This window comes from Rhagoletis pomonella, unplaced genomic scaffold (assembly GCF_013731165.1).
Source record: "Rhagoletis pomonella isolate Grant_MI unplaced genomic scaffold, Rhpom_1.0 Rhpom_scaffold_00001, whole genome shotgun sequence".
NCBI classification, from domain to species: Eukaryota; Metazoa; Arthropoda; class Insecta; order Diptera; family Tephritidae; genus Rhagoletis; species Rhagoletis pomonella.
This window is the reverse complement of record NW_023458555.1, coordinates 55579780-55599326: the sequence shown is the minus strand read 5'-3', so window position 1 is coordinate 55599326 and position 19547 is coordinate 55579780. Positions and strand designations below refer to the sequence as shown.

The 19547-nt window shown below is 39.7% G+C and overlaps 1 protein-coding gene across 1 annotated transcript; it reads left to right on the top strand.

Moving 5' to 3' along the window:
* Nucleotides 1–6049: 6049 nt before the first annotated feature.
* On the top strand, nt 6050–7139 carry LOC118750855. Its single transcript, XM_036485613.1, has 2 exons — nt 6050–6563; nt 6673–7139. Exons 1-2 carry the CDS (start codon nt 6050–6052, stop codon nt 7137–7139), a joined length of 981 nt encoding a protein of 326 aa, XP_036341506.1.
* Nucleotides 7140–19547: the final 12408 nt, after the last annotated feature.

Here is a 19547-nt window from a genome sequence, read left to right as displayed (position 1 = left end):
TAAATTTCTTTAAGGCTGCTTTGTAAGCAGGCCAAGAACCATTACCTTCCTTAAAGAGGCAATTTCTTTAGTCCACCAGTGTGGCTTCCTCTTTCCTCTCGGAAGTACAACTGGAACGCAGAGAAGGCCGTATTACAGGCATTGGTGATGCAATCTACGGCTTCTTCAATTTTTTCCGATGAGCTTAACTCACCGAGAGAAGCAGGGTTTGCGAATAGAGGCTCCGATTCATCAGATGGTAACAGTAAGCCGAGCCTACTGAGAGAAGCGTCGTTGAGCAGAGACTCCGATAGTACCGTCCTAAACACAGTCCAGTCGGTACGTTTCTTGTTTCTATACAGAATCGGAGCCGGAGATTCCAAAGAGATTTCGAATGATAGGTACATATGAGAGAGGGTGGTCGTTTAGTACATGCCATTCCCTAATACTCTCCAAGAAAGAATTGGACGTTAAGGTAATATCTAGTACCTCTTCCCTCTTTGAGAGAACAAAGACAAGATAGTATGAAGTCAAGTAGTAACTTACCTCTTGGGTTGATATCGGTAAAACCCCATAACGAGTGGTGCGCGTTTGCATCGGCGCCAACAATGACGGGAAACTCCTTAAAATGGCCTCTTTCACCACGTCCAGTAACCGAGCAGGGGGGGCAGTCTTGGCGATCGTGAGCCATATAGGTTGAGACCAGCCAAAGTTTGGTGGATTTGCCCTCCACATTGATGCTCACCGTGTTTTCATCGCTAAAATGAGTGAGTAAATTATAAGAAATAGTTTTCTTGATTAATATACATGCTCTGATTTTACCTGCCACTGGGGCCGACCCAATGTGGTAAGCATCAGAATTAAGTCCGCAGACCCTGTTTTTTACGACCCAGGGCTCTTGGACAAAAATTAGTTCTTCCCCTTTGTCACTAAGGTGCAGGAGCAGAGCTGCGGAGGCAGCTTTGGAGTGGTGAAGGTTAATTTGTAGGACCTTCATCCACAGCCTCTAAGGAGTTGTCGCCATCCATAGCTCCTGGCACTGTTCCTTTGGACACCTCTATAACAGTATCATTGGCTTCCTCCATTTCCGATGCCAGGAACAGGTTCTCGAAATCCCTCGTCCATTGGCCGAAATCAGCCCCGTCTCCAGCAGCGGATTGCGTATCGCTTTCCGATTCTGATGCCGAGTCTGATTCCTCCGCCAGACGAGTGACCACGGGACCTCTTAGCTAGAGGCAGGACCGCTCGAGGCGTTCTCTACTCTACTCGAAATAAGGCCTTCTTCATGTGGTAGATTATCGGGTTCACTCGCGGTGCTTCCCGGCTCAGGAATTTTGCCCTCAATCCCTTTATGGGTTTTGAGAGTGATGGAGTAATAGCCGTAGCTGATGACTCCATTACAGTCAGCGAGGTTCGGTAGAGATTCTTCGTTAATTACCAGGGTAATATAACGTTGTTGTTCTACTACTCTCCAATCAAGGGCTGGTAGTTGTCACGAGAACATACCTATCCATACCAGTCAAGGGCAAGTATGTATATAAATGATGTATGTAGGTATGCTATATATTTTTATGTACATATATGAGTTCCACATATGCACTAACTCTCACTATCGCTCAACATGTTTGTTACTGAAAAAGTCAGTCTTCAACTTGCACTGAGTGTGTATGCATATACGGTTAGAATATTCTCGTTACATGGTGCCGAAACCTGTTTTTTCTTACAAACAAAAAATATATAGAAGCAGCTAGAAGTCACACCGTCAACGCAAAAAAAAGTGCGAAAGACTCCCTACTGAAGTAGTGAAAAATTATTTTCAAACATCATATAAAAACAATAAAACAAAATGTTAAAACCACCAAAACCTCTGTTAATAAATAACGACGTGGATATGGCACGAGAATGGACCGAGTGGTTAGAAACGTATGAATGCTATGCCTTTGCAGCAAAGGTCAACCTCGAGGAGAGCCCCGTGCAGTTGGCGAATTTTAAAACCGTGATAGGGCGGGATGGCTTTCGGTTAATTAATAATTTAGGCTTGAGTGAGGCACAAAAATCTGACTTACTCGAAATCAAAAAGAAACTAAAAGAACATTTTGTACCATCTCGTAATAAAACGTACGAACGGTATCAATTTCATCACATCAAGTAGCAAGAAAATGAAGCTTTCGATGATTTCCTACAAAAAATTCGATAGCAGGTACGAAAGTGCGAGTTCAACAATGACGACGAATTTCTAACTGACCAAATTGTTCTGGGTATTCGCTCAGACGAAACCAGACAAAAACTTTGGATCGAAAACAAGCTGTCACTCGAACGAGCTATTAAAATATGTCGCACGGCAGAAAGAGCAACAAAACAAATACACAACTTGAACGAACCAGATTCTGCAGTAAAAATTAATAAAATTGATAAAGCCTTTAATTGCAATTGGTGCAAGACAACTCACGGGCCGAAGAGTTGCCCAGCATACAACAAAGAGTGCGTACGCTGTGGTAGAAAAGGGTATTTTAAGATCGCGTGCAGGTCGAACATTAATAAAAAGCAGTATTCGAAGGAAAATCATAAAAAAAAAACTAAGAAGAGTGTGAATGTAATAGGAACAGAAGGCGGTAGCGATAGCTCGGAGTTTAGGTTCGTAGGCAAAATAAGCTGTTCCGTTACTTCAACCGAAAATGAAGAAAAATGGACAGAAAAAGTGCAAATCGGCGAATATGAGCTAAAATTGAGATTAGACACTGGAGCTTTTTGTAACGTACTACCAATTAGAGTTGCCAAAAAGCTTGGTGTTCAGATAAATAGCAGCGAAATTCAACGCTTAAAGGCATATGACGGCGGTTTTATAAAAGTGTTAGGTGAGATAGAAGTACCCTGTTGTATACAGCGTACAACCAACAACGTTGGTTAAATTGGTATGCTTCAAAGTAATTGGAGAGAACTATCAGGCGATTTTAAGGGCTAACGACTGCGAAAAGTTAGGATTTGTGAAGCGTGTAAGCCAGTTAGGGTGCTGCAACTATTTCGAATACGATATAGATTTCGTAGACAGCCCGAAATTTAAAATCGTTCCAGCGAGGAAGGTTCCATATGCAATCGAGAAAAGTGTGAAGCAGGAAATACAAAATAAAAAGCGTTAGTGAGCCCTGCTGTTAGTCCAATGCTAGTAGTAAACAAACGAAATGAGATACGTGTATGCATGGACCCGATCGAACTGAACAAATATATTAAGCGACCGATTTACCCTATAAAAACTGTCGAAGAGGTAGCAGCAAAAATTCATGGTAGCAAATTTTTCACCAAACTTGGTTGCCAAAAAGGCTTCTGACAAATCAAAGTAACTGAACGAACATCGAAATATTTAACATTTTCTACGCCCTGAGGACGTTTTAGCTATCTTCGTATGCCCTTTGGAATTCCGTCAGCGCCAGAAGTTTTCTGCGGGGTAATGAATCGAACGTTAGAAGGCATAGAAAGATGCGAAGTGGCCATGGACGATATTTTCATACACGCACCGACTCTAAGCGAGCTACGAAAAACTACACAGAAAGTAATAAGCCGATTGAAAGACGCTGGATTTATACTAAATCGCGAAAAATGTAGGTATGAAAAGAAGTCGCTAAAGTTTCTAGGTAACATTTTCACCGAAAATGGGTATAAAACAGGCGAAGAAATGATAAAAGCAATTTGCCTGCTCAAAGAGTTCCAACGCCTGTTGGGAATGGTAACATATCTCGGCAAATTTATAAAAAATTTATCGAGATTGACAGAGCCATTACGCCCACTTTTATGTAAAGAAAACGTGTGGAGATGTGAACACGAGCATGCCAGCGCATTCGAAGCTATAATACGAACACTGACAAAAACTCCCGTACTAGCTATTACGACGTAAAGAAACCAGTGAAACTATCGGTTGACGCCAGCAGTCAATCTATGGGGGCATGCCTGATGCAAGACGGCAGACCATTAGCGTACGCCACTAGAGCATTAACTAAATCGCAGCAAAAACAACCGCAAATAAGCAAGGAAGCCTGGGCTATCCGTTTTGGATGTCAAAAGTTTTACGATTACGTTTACGGGAAACAGCTAGAAATTGAAACGGACCATAAGCCCCTGCAAACGATTTTCAGCAATCCGATTCAAAATGCACCAATACGATTGCAAGGTGTGCTGTACGACATTCTACAATATTCACCGAAAATTACGTACACAAAAGGATCGATGATTTCAATTGCAGATACTTTGAGCCGCGACTGCGAGCCGATAGAAATTGATGAAGACGAGCCAGTTTACTTAATCCATGCAATTGGAGACACAATGCGCAAAAGGAAATTAAAGAAACTGCTGCCGACGGCTGGGGATAAATCGATACCATCAAGGTATTACTCAAATCAGTACTTGTACTTGTATCAAACAAGGTATCGATACCTACTCAGTATCGGAAAGGTATCGAGTACTTGTACATAAATAGAACTACTTTTTTGCATATTTTTCAAACTTTATGGCGCGTATTAATAGTCCAGCAACTAAGTCGAAACTAACAAAGTTGCAACTTAAATTTAAGTACCAACTTAAAATTTACCTCTATTCATAGTCGCATTTCAGACTTCTACTAAGTAGTTTCGACTTAGTTTACGATATAGCAAAACGAGTGTGAAAATGTATCGATTTTTCTTTACGATATTTTAGAAAAATTACATTTTTATTAAATAATGTCAAGTTTGATCATCCGTTTATGTAATTTTTATTTTCATTGCATGATTATGCAAAATAACAGGGTATCTTTTTCTTGTTAACTGTGTGAAATAGCCAAAACATCCGCAGTGATTTGAAGTCGATGTTTATCGAAAGCATGCTGTGAAACGTACAAATAGTAGATATCTAAATGTTATGCACAAATTTACTTTAAAAGAACTAGCGTGAAACTGACTTATTATTTGAGAATTTATCTAAAATATTCCAATTATAAAATTGTGATGTAACTTTATTCGAAGTGTAATACGCATTTAATTTCATCTTCCGATTAAAATGGATCGATCTTTGTAAATTTTAATTGGAGATTATTCAATATTATCAAAATTACCCTCTACCAACTTAATTTTTGCATATTTCGTCTGTTTTCCCTTAATTTGATAAAATACTTCTTCCTCTTACGACTTAGTTGCAGCTGCAGCCGAAACTAAATTTTAAGTTGGTACTTAGCCAGAAAAGTCGAAACTAAGACGACTATGAATAGCTTTAGTTGTGACTTAGAATAGTTTCGACTTAGTTGAGTACTAAATATGACTATGAATATGCGCCATTATGTTTTTTTTTCACAAAAAAATCCATTTTCACAATATAATTTTTTTAATATTTTTTCACGCAAAAATTTAAGACAACAGTTATTTTTGTATAGGATTTGATTTCAAAAACAGAATACATATTTACGAGATAAATAGAGAAATTTTTATCATATAAAATAAGTTCAAGAAAATAACTATTTTTTTTTTTGTTATATTTCCCAAAAACATCAACTTTTCCAAGTGTTTTCCTGGAAGGCGGTTTCGAGATTTTGGTATAGTTGTACCTGTTTTTGAGAAAAGCCAGGGACAGATGGCCTAACAACCGTTATGTACAGAAATGCTTCCTTATATAGCTGCGGAGATGTAGTGCGCATACCTTCCCATTCCTCTAATGGTTTGCTTTTCAAAGAAGATGCTGAAGCATAATAAGTTTTGCGCTTCCGATACAAGTACTTTGTTTTCGATACCCACTTGGATCGCAGTAAAAAGTATCAAGTACAAAAACACTTTGTAAATTGAGAAAAGTATCGAGTATGTATTTGGATTTACTTGTATCGATTTATCCCTACCGACGGCGAACTACAAGCACTCAAAGCAGCCGTCATGAGAAAATGGCCAGATAACGAAGCTGAGGTGCCAAAGACCATTAGAAAATACTCGGCTATTAGGCACGAAATTAAGTGCGAAGACGAGTTGTTGTTAAAGGGTAACAAAATTATTCCACCACATAATTTAATAAAATCTGTTATGGCAGAAGCCATAGGGGCCATAGCGGAATCTCAACGACCATGCATCGCATCCGCCAATCATTTTTTTGGAATGGTCTTACGACCGACACCAAAGACTTCGTTGAAAAGTGTGCAGTATGTCGACAAACACAACGAGCAAACCCTAAAGAACCTTTGAAATTGCGAGACATACCCGAATATCCCTTTCAATTAGTGTCGACAGATATTTTCAAATTTAAAGGTGACGACTTTCTACTAATCGCCGATCCCTACTCCGGATTTAACGACTTCCGAAAACTCAAGTCAAGTACATCATCGGAAGTAATATATTTATTACGTCAGTGGTGCTCCGTACATGGAATTCCCGAAATACTTGAGTCCGATGGAGGCCCACAATACAGCAGCCAAGCCTTCAGAGAGTTCGCAACAAACTGGAAATTCAAGCTCAGAATTTCTTCACCACATTACCCTCAATCCAATGGATTCGCGGAGCGCAAGGTTCAAACTGTTAAAGGTATTTTAAAGAAGTGTTGGCACGATGGAAGCGATCCATATTTAGCGATGTTGCTGCTGCGTAATACGCCGCGAAACAAAGTACTAAAATCTTCCAGTCAACGATTATTCAGTCGGCAAACCCGGACCATTCTGCCTATTGAAAAGATAAACTTAACTGCCCAAAGTAGTGTTTGGTGTCGCCAAAGTACTGCAGGAACTGCGTGATAATCAAAAACGCTATGCCGATCAGGTCGCAACTCCTCGCCCACCGCTTAAAACTGGCGACAACGTCAGAATGCAGACAGGTCACCGCGAATGGAAACCAGCCAAAGTCGTCGAGATGACCGAAAGTCCACGCTCAGTCATAGTGGAAACACCCGAAGGCAGAAAATATCGCAGAAACAGCAAATATCTCCATACAACAAAAGCGAGCATACCTTCGGAAAACTCACCAACGCTGGAATGTGAATCCAATAACGCTCACGTACCTGTATCCAATGAGTACCAGGAAATTGCACCTAGTGAACAATCACCTGACCAGAGTAGCGGCATCCAAACTCAGTACTCCGGCGAAAATGCAGACCGGCAGACTAAGGTCTCCTGCTACGGACGGAAAATCAAACCTGTCGAAAAATACGACCCTTCAAAATATTAAACTTAAGCAAATACTTTAATAAAATCTGAATTAATAGCATTTACTTTTATAAACACATATACTAGTTTTCTCATACACATACAAATATATATGCATACGTATATACATGTAAATATGTATCCACAAATATACAAATATTTTGTGTGCACACACATCTACATGTAATACGAATGCGATGCATTTGCCTCTAATAATAAGATTAAAAAGTTAATTTTTTCTGAAAAAAGAGAGGATGTCACGAGAACATACCTATCCATACCAGTCAAGGGCAAGTATGTATATAAATGATGTAGGTATGCTATATATATTTATGTACTTATATGAGTTCCACATATGCACTAACTCTCACTATCGCTCAACATGTTTGTTACTCAATAAAGTCAGTCTTCAACTTGCACTGAGTGTTTATGCATATACGATTAAAATATTCTCGTTACAGTAGTGTGTCGTTGGAGCTCTGGATAATCTCCAGAATTCCCTGCGGATTGGCGGGTTCCTCCGGGACCCATGCCCTGGCTCGCGGCATGCAAGGGATTTCATCCCTATGCACTGCCACTAAGTCAGCGCCGGGCCACAGTTCCCCAAGCGCAGATGTGCCCTCCTTATAGAGCCGAACGATACCAATTTAATACGGTCTTGGTATAAGCCAGCGTCGCGAAGGACAGGAGCAGGGCCAGGATTCCTTTGGAGAATGTCTTTGTACACCCGGCAGAGACCTACAAGGACATTCTTCCAATTCTCGGATATCAGGTTTCCCTCTGGCTGCCCCCTGTCCATTACAGCCAGAACCAATTGGTCTTTGGTAGCTGCCTTTGGGGGCCGGTTCCCTGGAACCTGAGGGAGGGGGTTCAGGGTTATTTAAGACACCCTTCTCCTGAGTCCGTTCCCGGCTTTAAGAGAGTATGCCCTTTGCCCTCTCAACCACATCCCTCACATTCTCGGGAACCGGATTGTCCCCGAATTTCTTCAGCAGCCTGGAAGCGGCTCTTCTGACACGCTTCGCTCGCACTTCTGGGCGTACTCGTTTAATTGTCCCTGAACCACTGGGACGAGTGTGATGCTTCGCCAACTTGGACCCCACAGGGGGTTTGTGGTTGGCATTCTTATTGCCCGTGCAGGGCTCCCGGGCGCCAGTAACGCCCCCAACCAGAGCTTCTTTAGAGCTGCCCTCAAGGGGTGTGCTCATTGCCACTCTTGATGAGGACGCCTGGCACGAGAGATCCATCGGCCGTGTAGGCTCCGTTAACATCCCAGACGTCAGTCGCTCGCTACCCTCCGAGGGTTTGCAGCTATCAACGCTGGGCACAATAAACGATTTAAATGGCCGTGAAGGCTTCTTCGGGACCGATCCAGCGGCTACCGAAGATTTCTATTGACTATTTATAACGCTGTGTCCGTCGGCGGCATTTTTACCCGTGCAGGGATCCGGGGCTTAATTATTATTTGTAATCATATTCTGGTTCTTTGGTCGCCTACAGAGCCGAAACGTTCGGCGACCGTGTATAAAGGTAAGGGGAAAGAACGGTCGGCCACAGCAGAGCCCCGTGCTGTGGTAAGTCCACCGTTACTCCCGGAGGCGGACAGGTATCCGGGAGGCGCCGTTAAAATACCTTCACCCCTGCGGCGTAGGGCCAACCGCAGCGATGCCCATTGGCCAGTCGGCACCCGCTTGTAGGATATATCTAGGATATTTTTGCCAACCCTATCGAGGGTAGCGTTTGACACTATCGATAGTATTGCTGGAAACTATCAACGAGTAATGATAGTTTTTTTCTGAAACATGGAAACTATCGATGGTGGCACTATCGATAGTTTTACAACTCTACTTACACCGGACATTACTACCATACCAATAGCAATACTTGCACACTTTTTCAGTGACATCCACAGAAGTTGGCTGCGTTTCATTTATATTAAATTCAACATGCGAAGTTTGTTGAGATGGAGGCAGTGGCAGTCAATTTAGAAATTGGGTTTAACTGAGCAGTAGAGCGTTTCTGTAACTAATGCGATATTATATCGCAAATTTTATCATAACGCGGTATCGCAAACGATATCCGAAATGATTCTGTAACTCAAAGGACGCACCTTGCAATATATGGTGGTGAGTTTTGTTAAAATTACACAAACTACCAGAATGAAGAACAAATGTTTATGTATATTTCTGACAAATTAAAGCAACAAGTAAGAGGTTTCATATATTTTGAGCATTAAAAAACATTTAATTGATTAATGTAGCAACAACAGAGGATAGTTCCGTGCGCAGAAGTGGAAAACTGTTGACTGCCATTCATCTGGGAGTGGCTAGAAGCGATTCTTGTGCGTCAAATCGCAGCTCACAACGTCCGGATATTTATATCCACGTATCCTCTGAGTAGCAACCAAACATCCGTTTGGGAGCGAGCTATAGTGAGAAGGGGTAAAACTTCGCGTACGCTGGGTTTGGGTCTCGCCACGTTAAAACCCCGCCCAATGAAAAAGAACAAACAGCCTCGGAAACGTATAAAGGACTCTGACTTGAGGGTATGCACCTGGAATATCCGGCCCTTAAAGGGGAAGGTGCCTCTGCCCGGCTGTTGGATGTCCTCGGGAAGACAAAGGCAGACATCACCGCCATCCAAGAAATTAAAAAGGAAAAGTAAATGTGAATCCTTGTGACGTCTACTAAAGTTGCCACGTAAAGGAGCGCAAATTCGGTGTTGGATTTGTGGTAGGAAAGAGACTGGCATTCACCCCGGTGCACGAACGTCTAGTTACAATCCGCATCAAAGCGAGATTTTTCGACATCTCGCTCATCTGCGCCCATGCCCCGACGAAAGAGAAGGACGAGGCGTCCAAGGATCTCTTCTATGAGCGATTAGAGCGTACATATGAGCGCTGCCCGCGACACGATGTTAAAAACGTGCTCGGCGATTTTAATGCCAAGGTGGGCAAGGAAGGGATCTTTGGCGCCACTGTCGGAAAATTCAGAATCCACGATGAAACGTCCGATAACGGACCTTGGCTGATCGACATCGCCGGGGCCCGAAACATGGTAATATGTAGTACTAGGCTCCAGAATAAGAACATCCACCAAGCTACATGGCTGTCTCCAAATCAAAAAACGAGAAACCAAATCGACCACGTTGTGATAGATGGAAGGCATGATTCCAGCGTTCCAGCACTATCTTGTTGTAGCCAAAAATGTGCGCCAAACAATGCAAGGAAAGCTTTACATCGAAAAGCTGCAATCACAACAGACGGCCAATTTATTCGCCACTCGACTCACACACCTGCTCTTTGAGAGCATAAGCAAGCAGTTAAACCACATTTTCCGATCATTAGATACCGCCGCCGAAGAATTAATTGGATTTCAGCGAGCCTGAAAGAACAACTGGTACAATGAGGAATGTCAAGAAGCCGCAGAGAAAAAAGACGCTGTATGGGACCGTTATAGGGAACTTAAGAAGGAAGCGAGACGTATTTGCCGCAATAAGGAGAGAGAGGTCGAAATACGTGAGTGCGAAGAGCTTGAAACGCTAGCCGACAAGAAAAAACGATTGAAAATTTTACCAGAGGGTTAGGCAACTTACGGAAGGTTTCAAGACCAGGGCGAACTCCTGTAAGAAAAACAATGACGACCTAGTAACTGATGTCTCGAGCGTACTTAAATTATGGAGAGGCACTATTTAACCCTACTGAAAGTAACAGCGCTGAAATTAGTGGAGAAGACGAACCCGACCCCCAGTCGAAGACGAAGGAGTCGATGTTTCCCCTCCTGACTATGACGAGGTACGAATAGCGATAACGCGCTGGAAAAAAACAACAAAGCTGCTGGAGCTGACAACCTGCCAGCTGATCTATTAAAGTACGGTGGCGCGGAGTTGATAAGGTGCATGCATCAACTCTTATGCAGAATATGGTCAGATGAACGCATGCCCGACGACTGGAATTTAAGTGTGATCTGCCCAATCCACAAGAAAGGCGATCCCGCCATTCTAAGGATAGGTTATAAGGTCTTATCGAGTGTATTGTGCGAAAGACTCAAGCCCACCGTCAACGAACTGATTGGACCTTATCAGTGTGGCTTTAGGCTAGGCAAATCCACCATAGATCAGGTATTCACAATACGCCAAATCTTGGAAAAAACCCGCGAGAATAGAATCGACACACAACATCTATTTGTCGATTTCAAAGCCGCTTTTGACAGCACGAAGAGAAATTGTCTTTATGCCGCGATGTCTGAATTTGGTATTCCCGCGAAAGTAATACGGCTGTGTAAAATTACGTTGAGCAACACCACCAGCTCCGTCAAATAGGGAAGAAGCTCTCTGAGCCGTTTGATACCAAACGAGGATTCAGACAAGGTGACTCTCTCTCATGCGATTTCTTTAATCTGATGTTGGAGAAGATAATAAGACCCGCAGAACTGAACCGCTCAGGCACAATACTTTACAAGAGCGTACAACCAGATACAAGTAGACGACGTCGTTAATTTGGGAACCATCATTAACACCAATAATAATGTCAGCCATGAAATCCAACGGAGAATCACGCTTGTTAACAAGTGCTACTTTAGACTGAGTAGGCAATTGAGAAGTAAAATCCTCTCTCGTCGTACAAAGATCACACTCCATAAGTTACTCACCTGTGCTGGTGTATGTCGCGGAGGTATGGACAATGAAAACGTCTGATGAAGCGGCTCTTGGAGTTAGTCCAGCCACTAAGTCGAAACTAATAAAGTTGCAACTTAAATTTAAGTACCAACTTAAAATTCACTTCTATTCAGTCGCATTTCAGACTTCTACTATGTAGTTTTAACTTAGTTTTACGATATTGCAAAACGAGTGTAAAATGTATCGATTTTTCTTTACGATATTTTGGAAAAATTACTTTTTTATTAAATAATGTCAAGTTTGATCATCCGTTTATATAATTTTTACTTTCATTGCATGTTTGTGCAAAAGAATAAGGTATAAGTTTCTTGTTAATTGTGTGAAATAGCCAGAACAACCGCAGTGATGTGAAGTCGATGTTTATCGAAAGCATGCTGCGAAACATTCAAACACATATCTAAATGTTGTGCCATAATTTGCTTTAAAAGAACAAGTTTGAAATTGACTTATTATTTGAGCATTTATATATGTAATTAATTCCAATTATAAAATTGTGATGTAGCCTTATTCGAATTGTAATACGCATTTAACTTCATCTTCCGATTCAAATGGATCGCTCTTTGTAAATTTCAATTGGAGATCATTCAATATTATCAAAATCACGCTCTGCCAACTTAATTTTTACATATTTCGCCCTTTTTCCTTAATTTAATAAAATACTTCTTCCTAGTTACGATTTAATTGCAGCTGCAGCCGAAACTAAATTTTAAGTTGGTACTTAGCCAGAAAAGTCGAAACTAAAAGCGCAAACAGTCAACGACATAGCGTAGACGTAGGTTGACGCAAACACGATCTAGCTTATGGGATTCGAGTGTTAACGAAAACTCACCACCGCATGGCGGTGACGTTGCCGTTGCTTCTCTCTCTCTCTATCAACAGTAAATTTTATATGCTACTACGTACGTCAACCTACATCATTGACTAACTGAGCTTTAAGGCGACTATGAATAGCTCTAGTTGTAACTTCGACTTATGCTATGTTCTGACCGACATCGAAAACATGTTAACGTTGCGCTAAAACTGGTTTTCGACCTAAAACTTGTGTTTGCGTCCATGTAAAATCTGTCAAACGAAAACCAATTTTCACTGAAAACTACTTGAAAACTCACGTTCCACTCATTCCAATCGGTGTCTTCACTAGTTTTTTTTCGATTATTTATCGAAGTGGAAGTCATATTTAATCATTTTTAATACGCCATTTAGGATTTATTGTTAATTGGCTGGCCAAAGTAAAATAAGAATGAAAGTAAGAGGTTGCTAATGAAAAGAAAATGAGGGAAAAGCATTTTGGTTTGGTTTTTGCGTAGCGAAACTGTAATCAGAGGACGTAATAAATGTCAACGAAAACACTAACAGCCGGTGTGAACAGTCTTCAGCCCACAATCCCAAAACTCGTTTTCAAAGTGTTTTCGTTGTCGGTCAGAACATGGTATTAGTTGTGGAATAAATATGACTATGAATATGCGCCACAGTATTTAAACGGAGCGCTTGTAAATCAGCTTGATCTCTAAATAGTATTCAAACCAAACTTACGGTGAATAAGTTTATATAAATATATATTTTTTAAATAAGTAAATAATCAGACGGCGCATAAATTTCTGGCCTTTGGTTTAACTTTCAACTGTGACAACTTCTGTTATACTATGTCTCCATTGTGAGATTTAATGAAGATTTAGCCCTCTGACGAGATTTGACGTTAAATCTTTTGAGATTTACCATATAAAAGTAAATCTCGAAAGGCAGTAGATTTAAGTTAAATCTTCGTAAAATCTTCAATGATATTGATCAATAAGTACAATTTGTTGGATGTGGCAACCACAAATTCACATGCCATAAGTCAAATGACATTTGTGTTTTAAATATACAGTTGAGGACATTGAAATCTAGCCTATCATAAGAACAAGTATATCATGAATTTTCGTATTTTTAGGGATTTTTATATTTTTGTTAGTTTGGGAGGAAAATTAGTAATACATATTTACATAACTTTGGTTGTAATAAATTAAGAAAATATTTGGGCAATTCACAAGGTGTTGTGAAGTTATATTTTCCTAACAAAAGTTGTGTTAAAACACGACGGTTGTGAACACCTGTTACGATTATTTATTATATCTCAGCACTTAACCCTACATAACACCGAATAAACATAGGTTGCAGAGTTGTATCGTCATGTGTTATTTTTCTTCACAAAACAATAACAACATTTTTACAACTGTCATGAAATATCATGACTTCACGACAAACACGACAAATACGACACCTTGTGAATTGCCCAATTATATTAAAAACTAAAAATTTAGAAGAAATGTTTTATAGTAATATCATGCAAAGTCTTCTCCGCTTTCTATAAGTCATTTACGCGCTGCGACAAAAAATTTATAAATTTCGGTAATGGTTCTGCTTCGATAACATTGCACCGAACATCCTCTAGAACTCAGTTCGTATTCATGATTTGCCAAAGGCCCACGATTGGATTTTCGGTTCCCTCCTATGAATAAGAGAGTTCTACAAAAATCCAATAATATTAAGAATTCATATAATGAAATTCCGCTTGGTACCTTCCTTTTATCTCTCTGTATATCAATGTCCGCAACTGTATTTATAAAATCATAAATATTTAAAAATGTGAACGTCAAACATATCTCGTTGTGGTAATGGAGCCGGTTGTGATTTAGCAACTGGATTTATTAAATCTTAATGGATAAATCTCTCAATGGAGACATAGTATTACAACTTGATATACAAACCCTTGGTGGTTGCCATAGAAGTTATTGAGCAAAAAGTTAAAAAGTTACCATATTATTTTTAATAAATTCTTAATGTAAATGGAAAAAAGTAAAAAACACGGAGCACGGAGATTTTAAATTTAAAAAAGAAATCGGAGTAATCGACTCCGATCGGAGCAAAGTCCCGTCTGACATAATGAAACCGCGTTTCCTGTCGAAAAACTTATTACTGAGAATATTTACATTTTACAGTTTATTTAATCCTCCCATTCGGCTTTGTTTACTTTTACTTAAGAAATTTCATCGTCGCCGGGAATGCGGAATCTTGTATTATATCATTCTTTGTTACCATATAAGTGTTTAGCGTTGGACAATTTTTGCTCTTAAAATTAAGGCAATTATGTCAAGCAAAAATAAAACCACTCAAAAACGCGAAAATGTGGTTGATTTCAGACCTAGAGTGGTAGATGTGGCAGATGCTCAATAAAGTGGAAGATCTACCACAATGTGGTAGAAGTACGATCACTGGTCCAAATGAACTCTCATGCTTTCGGCAACCGTCCAAGTGAGCTCTCATGATTTCGGCAACCGGCCAAATGCAGTATTGTGCTTTCGGCAGTCAATAAAATACGGCGGTTGCCAACGCGAATTTATACAAGGTGGTGTTGTAAAATCAGCTGATTTTTCGTCTTACATGTATTTTGTTTTTGCTTTTACTGATTTGACAGTACACCCATCAAAAGCAAAAACCAAATACATGTAAACTTTGGAGCGAATTGAGATTTGACATAACACCCTCAATACAAAATACATATGGTTGTCGTTGTTGTAATCTAAATTCGCCAGTAACACTACCTTGTATAAATTCGCCTTGGTGGTTGCTGGTTTCGTGCACGTTCACTCGGAATACTGGTTTGCCGAAGTCAACATCAGTATGAGCTGTTACAAGTATCGTTCACTTGCGGTGGCTGTATTTGCAAGCTCTCCAGGCTATGTGCTGGTGTTCGTTCATCCGCACTGTCGTCAATTGTCACAGTTCAATTGTCATTATCGTGTCATCAACTGTTGTCATAGGTATGCACAGTCAATAATGATAAGCGAAAAGCTCGTTTTAACTGCCAATTGCGGCGAAAGTTTCTCTACAGTGAAACAGCTGTTTTTTGTTTACATTTTAATTGTTCTTTATAACCGCCACTGCAACAGACGGGATTTCTTTTAAATAAAATACACCGCGTGACAATTGATTATAAACATGACAATAGTTATAGCGGAGAATTTTTTCCAGTGCACGCGAATAAGGCTGTTAGACTATGTTCAAACAGGCACCTAATTGGCAATTAGGAACATTTTCACCAATTTTGGTACGCACGCAGTCGAATTTGTTGCTAGCATCTGATCTGAGAACAAAAATCGGAAATTGAGTTTTCTTCATGCCTACGCTGTTCAATTTCGGTTCGTCACATAAAAGTTGTATGCCCTACAAGAACAGTTATAGTAATTTGATTGATCATTAATTAGTCTGTTCCTTTGAACTTCGAACTAAAACCTGTGGAACTGTCAAACAACAATTTTACTCTCTCAAATGAGAGTATAAGGAGAACAGAAGTGAATGGGAACGCAAAAAGCACTATTTCCTGGTAAAATGTCAGTCGGTTTGTTTACATGTCATTTGTACAACACTTATTTGGCTGAAATATCACTAACTAAGAGCGTGTGTGAATCGGAAACAAAGTTCTATGGGGAAAGCTGTTGAGTAATATGTTTACTATGGCGAGACAGTTTTGCCAATCTGCTGTGTGAAATGAAATCTTTTTTGACAGTAGTAAATTTTTGATAGCCGCAGATTTATGCGGAATAAAATATTACAAATTGAAGTGAAATTAATATTTTAAGAAAACGTTTACCACTGTTGATTGCAATTCATCAATCCAAGCTTTTATTTGAGGAAAAATTACACATATCAACAATCTTTGTGATTGTCAAAATTTTCTATGCATTTGTCAAAAATTTTACTAGCCTCATGAGCTACTGAAATTTTCTTCACCTCATAGTTGTCAAAAATTTACTCGCCGCGAACTTTGTTACCGATTCACACACGCTCTAATTATTAAAATCTATACATATTCAAATATTTCGTTGTTTACTTCCATTTTTGTACAAATGCGAATGGCAATTATATTAGGGAAGTTTTAGTTTTTTAAACTATAATTTTATTTGAAATTTTGTTGCGAACGATCTTCCAGATTTTATTATATTGCATCATGCTGGCGATGGGGATCTCAATCAAGTACTTCCATCAACTTTTTGAGAGCAGTATGAAAAACGTGATGAAAAAATTTGCGTACATATGACTTACCGTCTTCCTTCAACTTATGTCCTTATGTATTGTTCTCCTTTTAGCCAACGCAAAATTTGCAAATGCGTTAGTAAGATAAATGAGAATGTGTTAGTTTCCATTACACAAAATTTTGGACAGTAAATTGGTGCCGTTATTAGGTTGACCTGTAACACACTTACCTCTACATACATAAGCAAACAATTCAAAGTGTTCATTCTTTATTCGAAAGTGAGACCAAAATTCAGATTTACAGCCCTATTCTGCAACTCTTTCGTATTCGGATTCGTATTTTTCCGAATCGTATTTTCGAACTTTCGAAATGCGTAACAATGACATACCTAAAAACGAATGAGCATGGGCGTAGCCAGGTAGGGGCAGGGGGGTGCTCGAGCTCCCCCCCTAACTTTCAAATTTTCCTTATATATATATAAAATAGTACCCTGAAATGCCAGCTTAATAGGGTCGAGCCGCGCCCCCCCTCCCCCCCTAAATTTCATTCTGGCTACACCGATGCGAATGAGTAAGCTTTTTTGCGTAATTTTGTACGAAAACAATTCTGTGTCGGAGGCGAAATAAAAGATGTAAATCGATGTGTGTTTGCTAGAAATATTGGTGGTGTTCATTTAAACAGATAAATTTGCCTTTTGCATATACGTATATTTTTATCCACTGCTTTATATAAACGATCAAAAAAGAATATTTGTTACCCCTTATCGAGAAACTTGGGTCCGGTTTAGTTAATGTACAACGATTTTCGGTTGTTGTGTCCAAACGCATAACCCGAATCCAAAAACTTTAACACACACGTGTAATAAAAGGATTCATATTTTATTTAAGATAAATGTTTCGAATTTCCTACCACTAGCTTATTAATAAACTCGGTTTGCACTACGCACTGTTTTGCAAATTTCGTCGTGGGTTCTGCGCAAAAACACTGTGGACGGCGTAGCCGTAGTGATATGCACAAGAAATGTTGTATACCTTTGGCATGCAGAAGCCCCTCTTCCCCGCAACACTGAAAGGAGAATTCTACTTAGTAAGGGTTAAAATCCCTAAGCGCGGCCGAAGGCAGAAGCAAGCGCAACAGGTGGTGGACCTAACAAAGTGCATGTTTTCAATGGCTTGGAAGAAGCTGTTATTGCATTAACTGGATTGAGACCAGAGCTTCAGGCATAGGAGGAGATCTGGCTTGTGGTTCAACTATTCAACCAGAAGTTGACTTAGAGGCGCCCATGGTTACTATGCTCGACAGCTCCGCATACCTTTGTGAATCCATTGCCATAGCGCCCGCTTTCTCTGCTGCTATAATTGCAAATACATCAGAATCCATAATCTTCCTCAAAAAATTTAAAATTAACCAATTTTGCGATAAACAAGCACATGATGAGTGTTTTTTTTTTATTCCTTTCCACTTTGTTTTCCTTCATTCAGCTTTCTTCGAAAAACAACTGATAGCTGGCAATGCTGCACATATTTCCGCAAGGGTTGCAGCATGTGGATTTTTCGTTTTTCGCAGCGTAGCTACGAATTACAAATTACGAAAGTTCGGGTTCTAGAATAGGGGGGTTAATTTTCTCAATTTGGTGTCGATGTTGGGAATATCGAGTCTTTTTATCCCGCTATTGATGGATCCCGATACAGCGAAACCTTAATTGGCCATTCAAATACAATTTTCCTCGCTTTGCTTGACAGTTCAAACTTTGACAACAAAGCGTGAAACGCTGAAGGTATGCTACAATAAACGCTTTGACAGCTATTGCGTTCTCCTTTTCCTCCATTTATTTATCTGTAAAATAGATAACGATATAATAATATGCGTTAATAATAGCAATAAAAATTCCTATTTATCCTATTTTTGTCATTAAATGCAAATGCAAGCGCACGAGAAAAGATACATGTAGACAGCTTATTGCCAAAGCGGGCAAAAGTTGAGAGTTGCCCAAGATTTTGTTTCGTTTTGCTTTGCTTTGCTTCAAACGTTTTTTATGTGAGCATACTCATGCATATGCCTACATCGATCTTATATGTCAAAGCAAAGAACTATCAAGGAAAGCGAAGAAAGTTGTATGTGAATCAGCCTTAAACGAGTACTCTATCGATACTTTCGGTTCAATATCGTGTTCCTATCCAAATATTAGTTGCGTTCCATATGCTTCACGATTTGCGGGAAAAGCTGTTTTCGCCATTAATAAAGCTTATGGAAGGTGGCCACATGGAACAGCTTCCTGCAAATAGTAAACCATCTGGAACGCCAGTATTGTGATAAAAGCTTTGTTTCTTAACAGATAATTATCACTAATTTCTTCTGGAAAGCGTTTCTTAACCCAAAAAAACTAGCAGAAACTAGCCGCTCTCTCTCGTTCTTATGCTCTTCTTTTTTTTGGCTCTCCTGCTAATTTCTACTAGTAAAATTTTTATTAGCAGAAACTAGCAGCTGTCAAAATGGATAAAGTATAATTCGCTCCAAATATTTTCAATAGTCAAATACACCGATCTGCTGATTACTTGCTAGTTCCTGTTAGTTTTGCGTTTCTCTACTTTTCCATTTTTTCGCTCTCTATGAGCTAAATTCTTTCAATTTTCTCATTATTCTTCTTCCTAATAATTATCTGCTAGAAAAGAAAAGAAAAGAAACAAAGCCAAATATTGAACGTGTAGTGCTCGCCAAAGACTATTAGTGATTTGTATC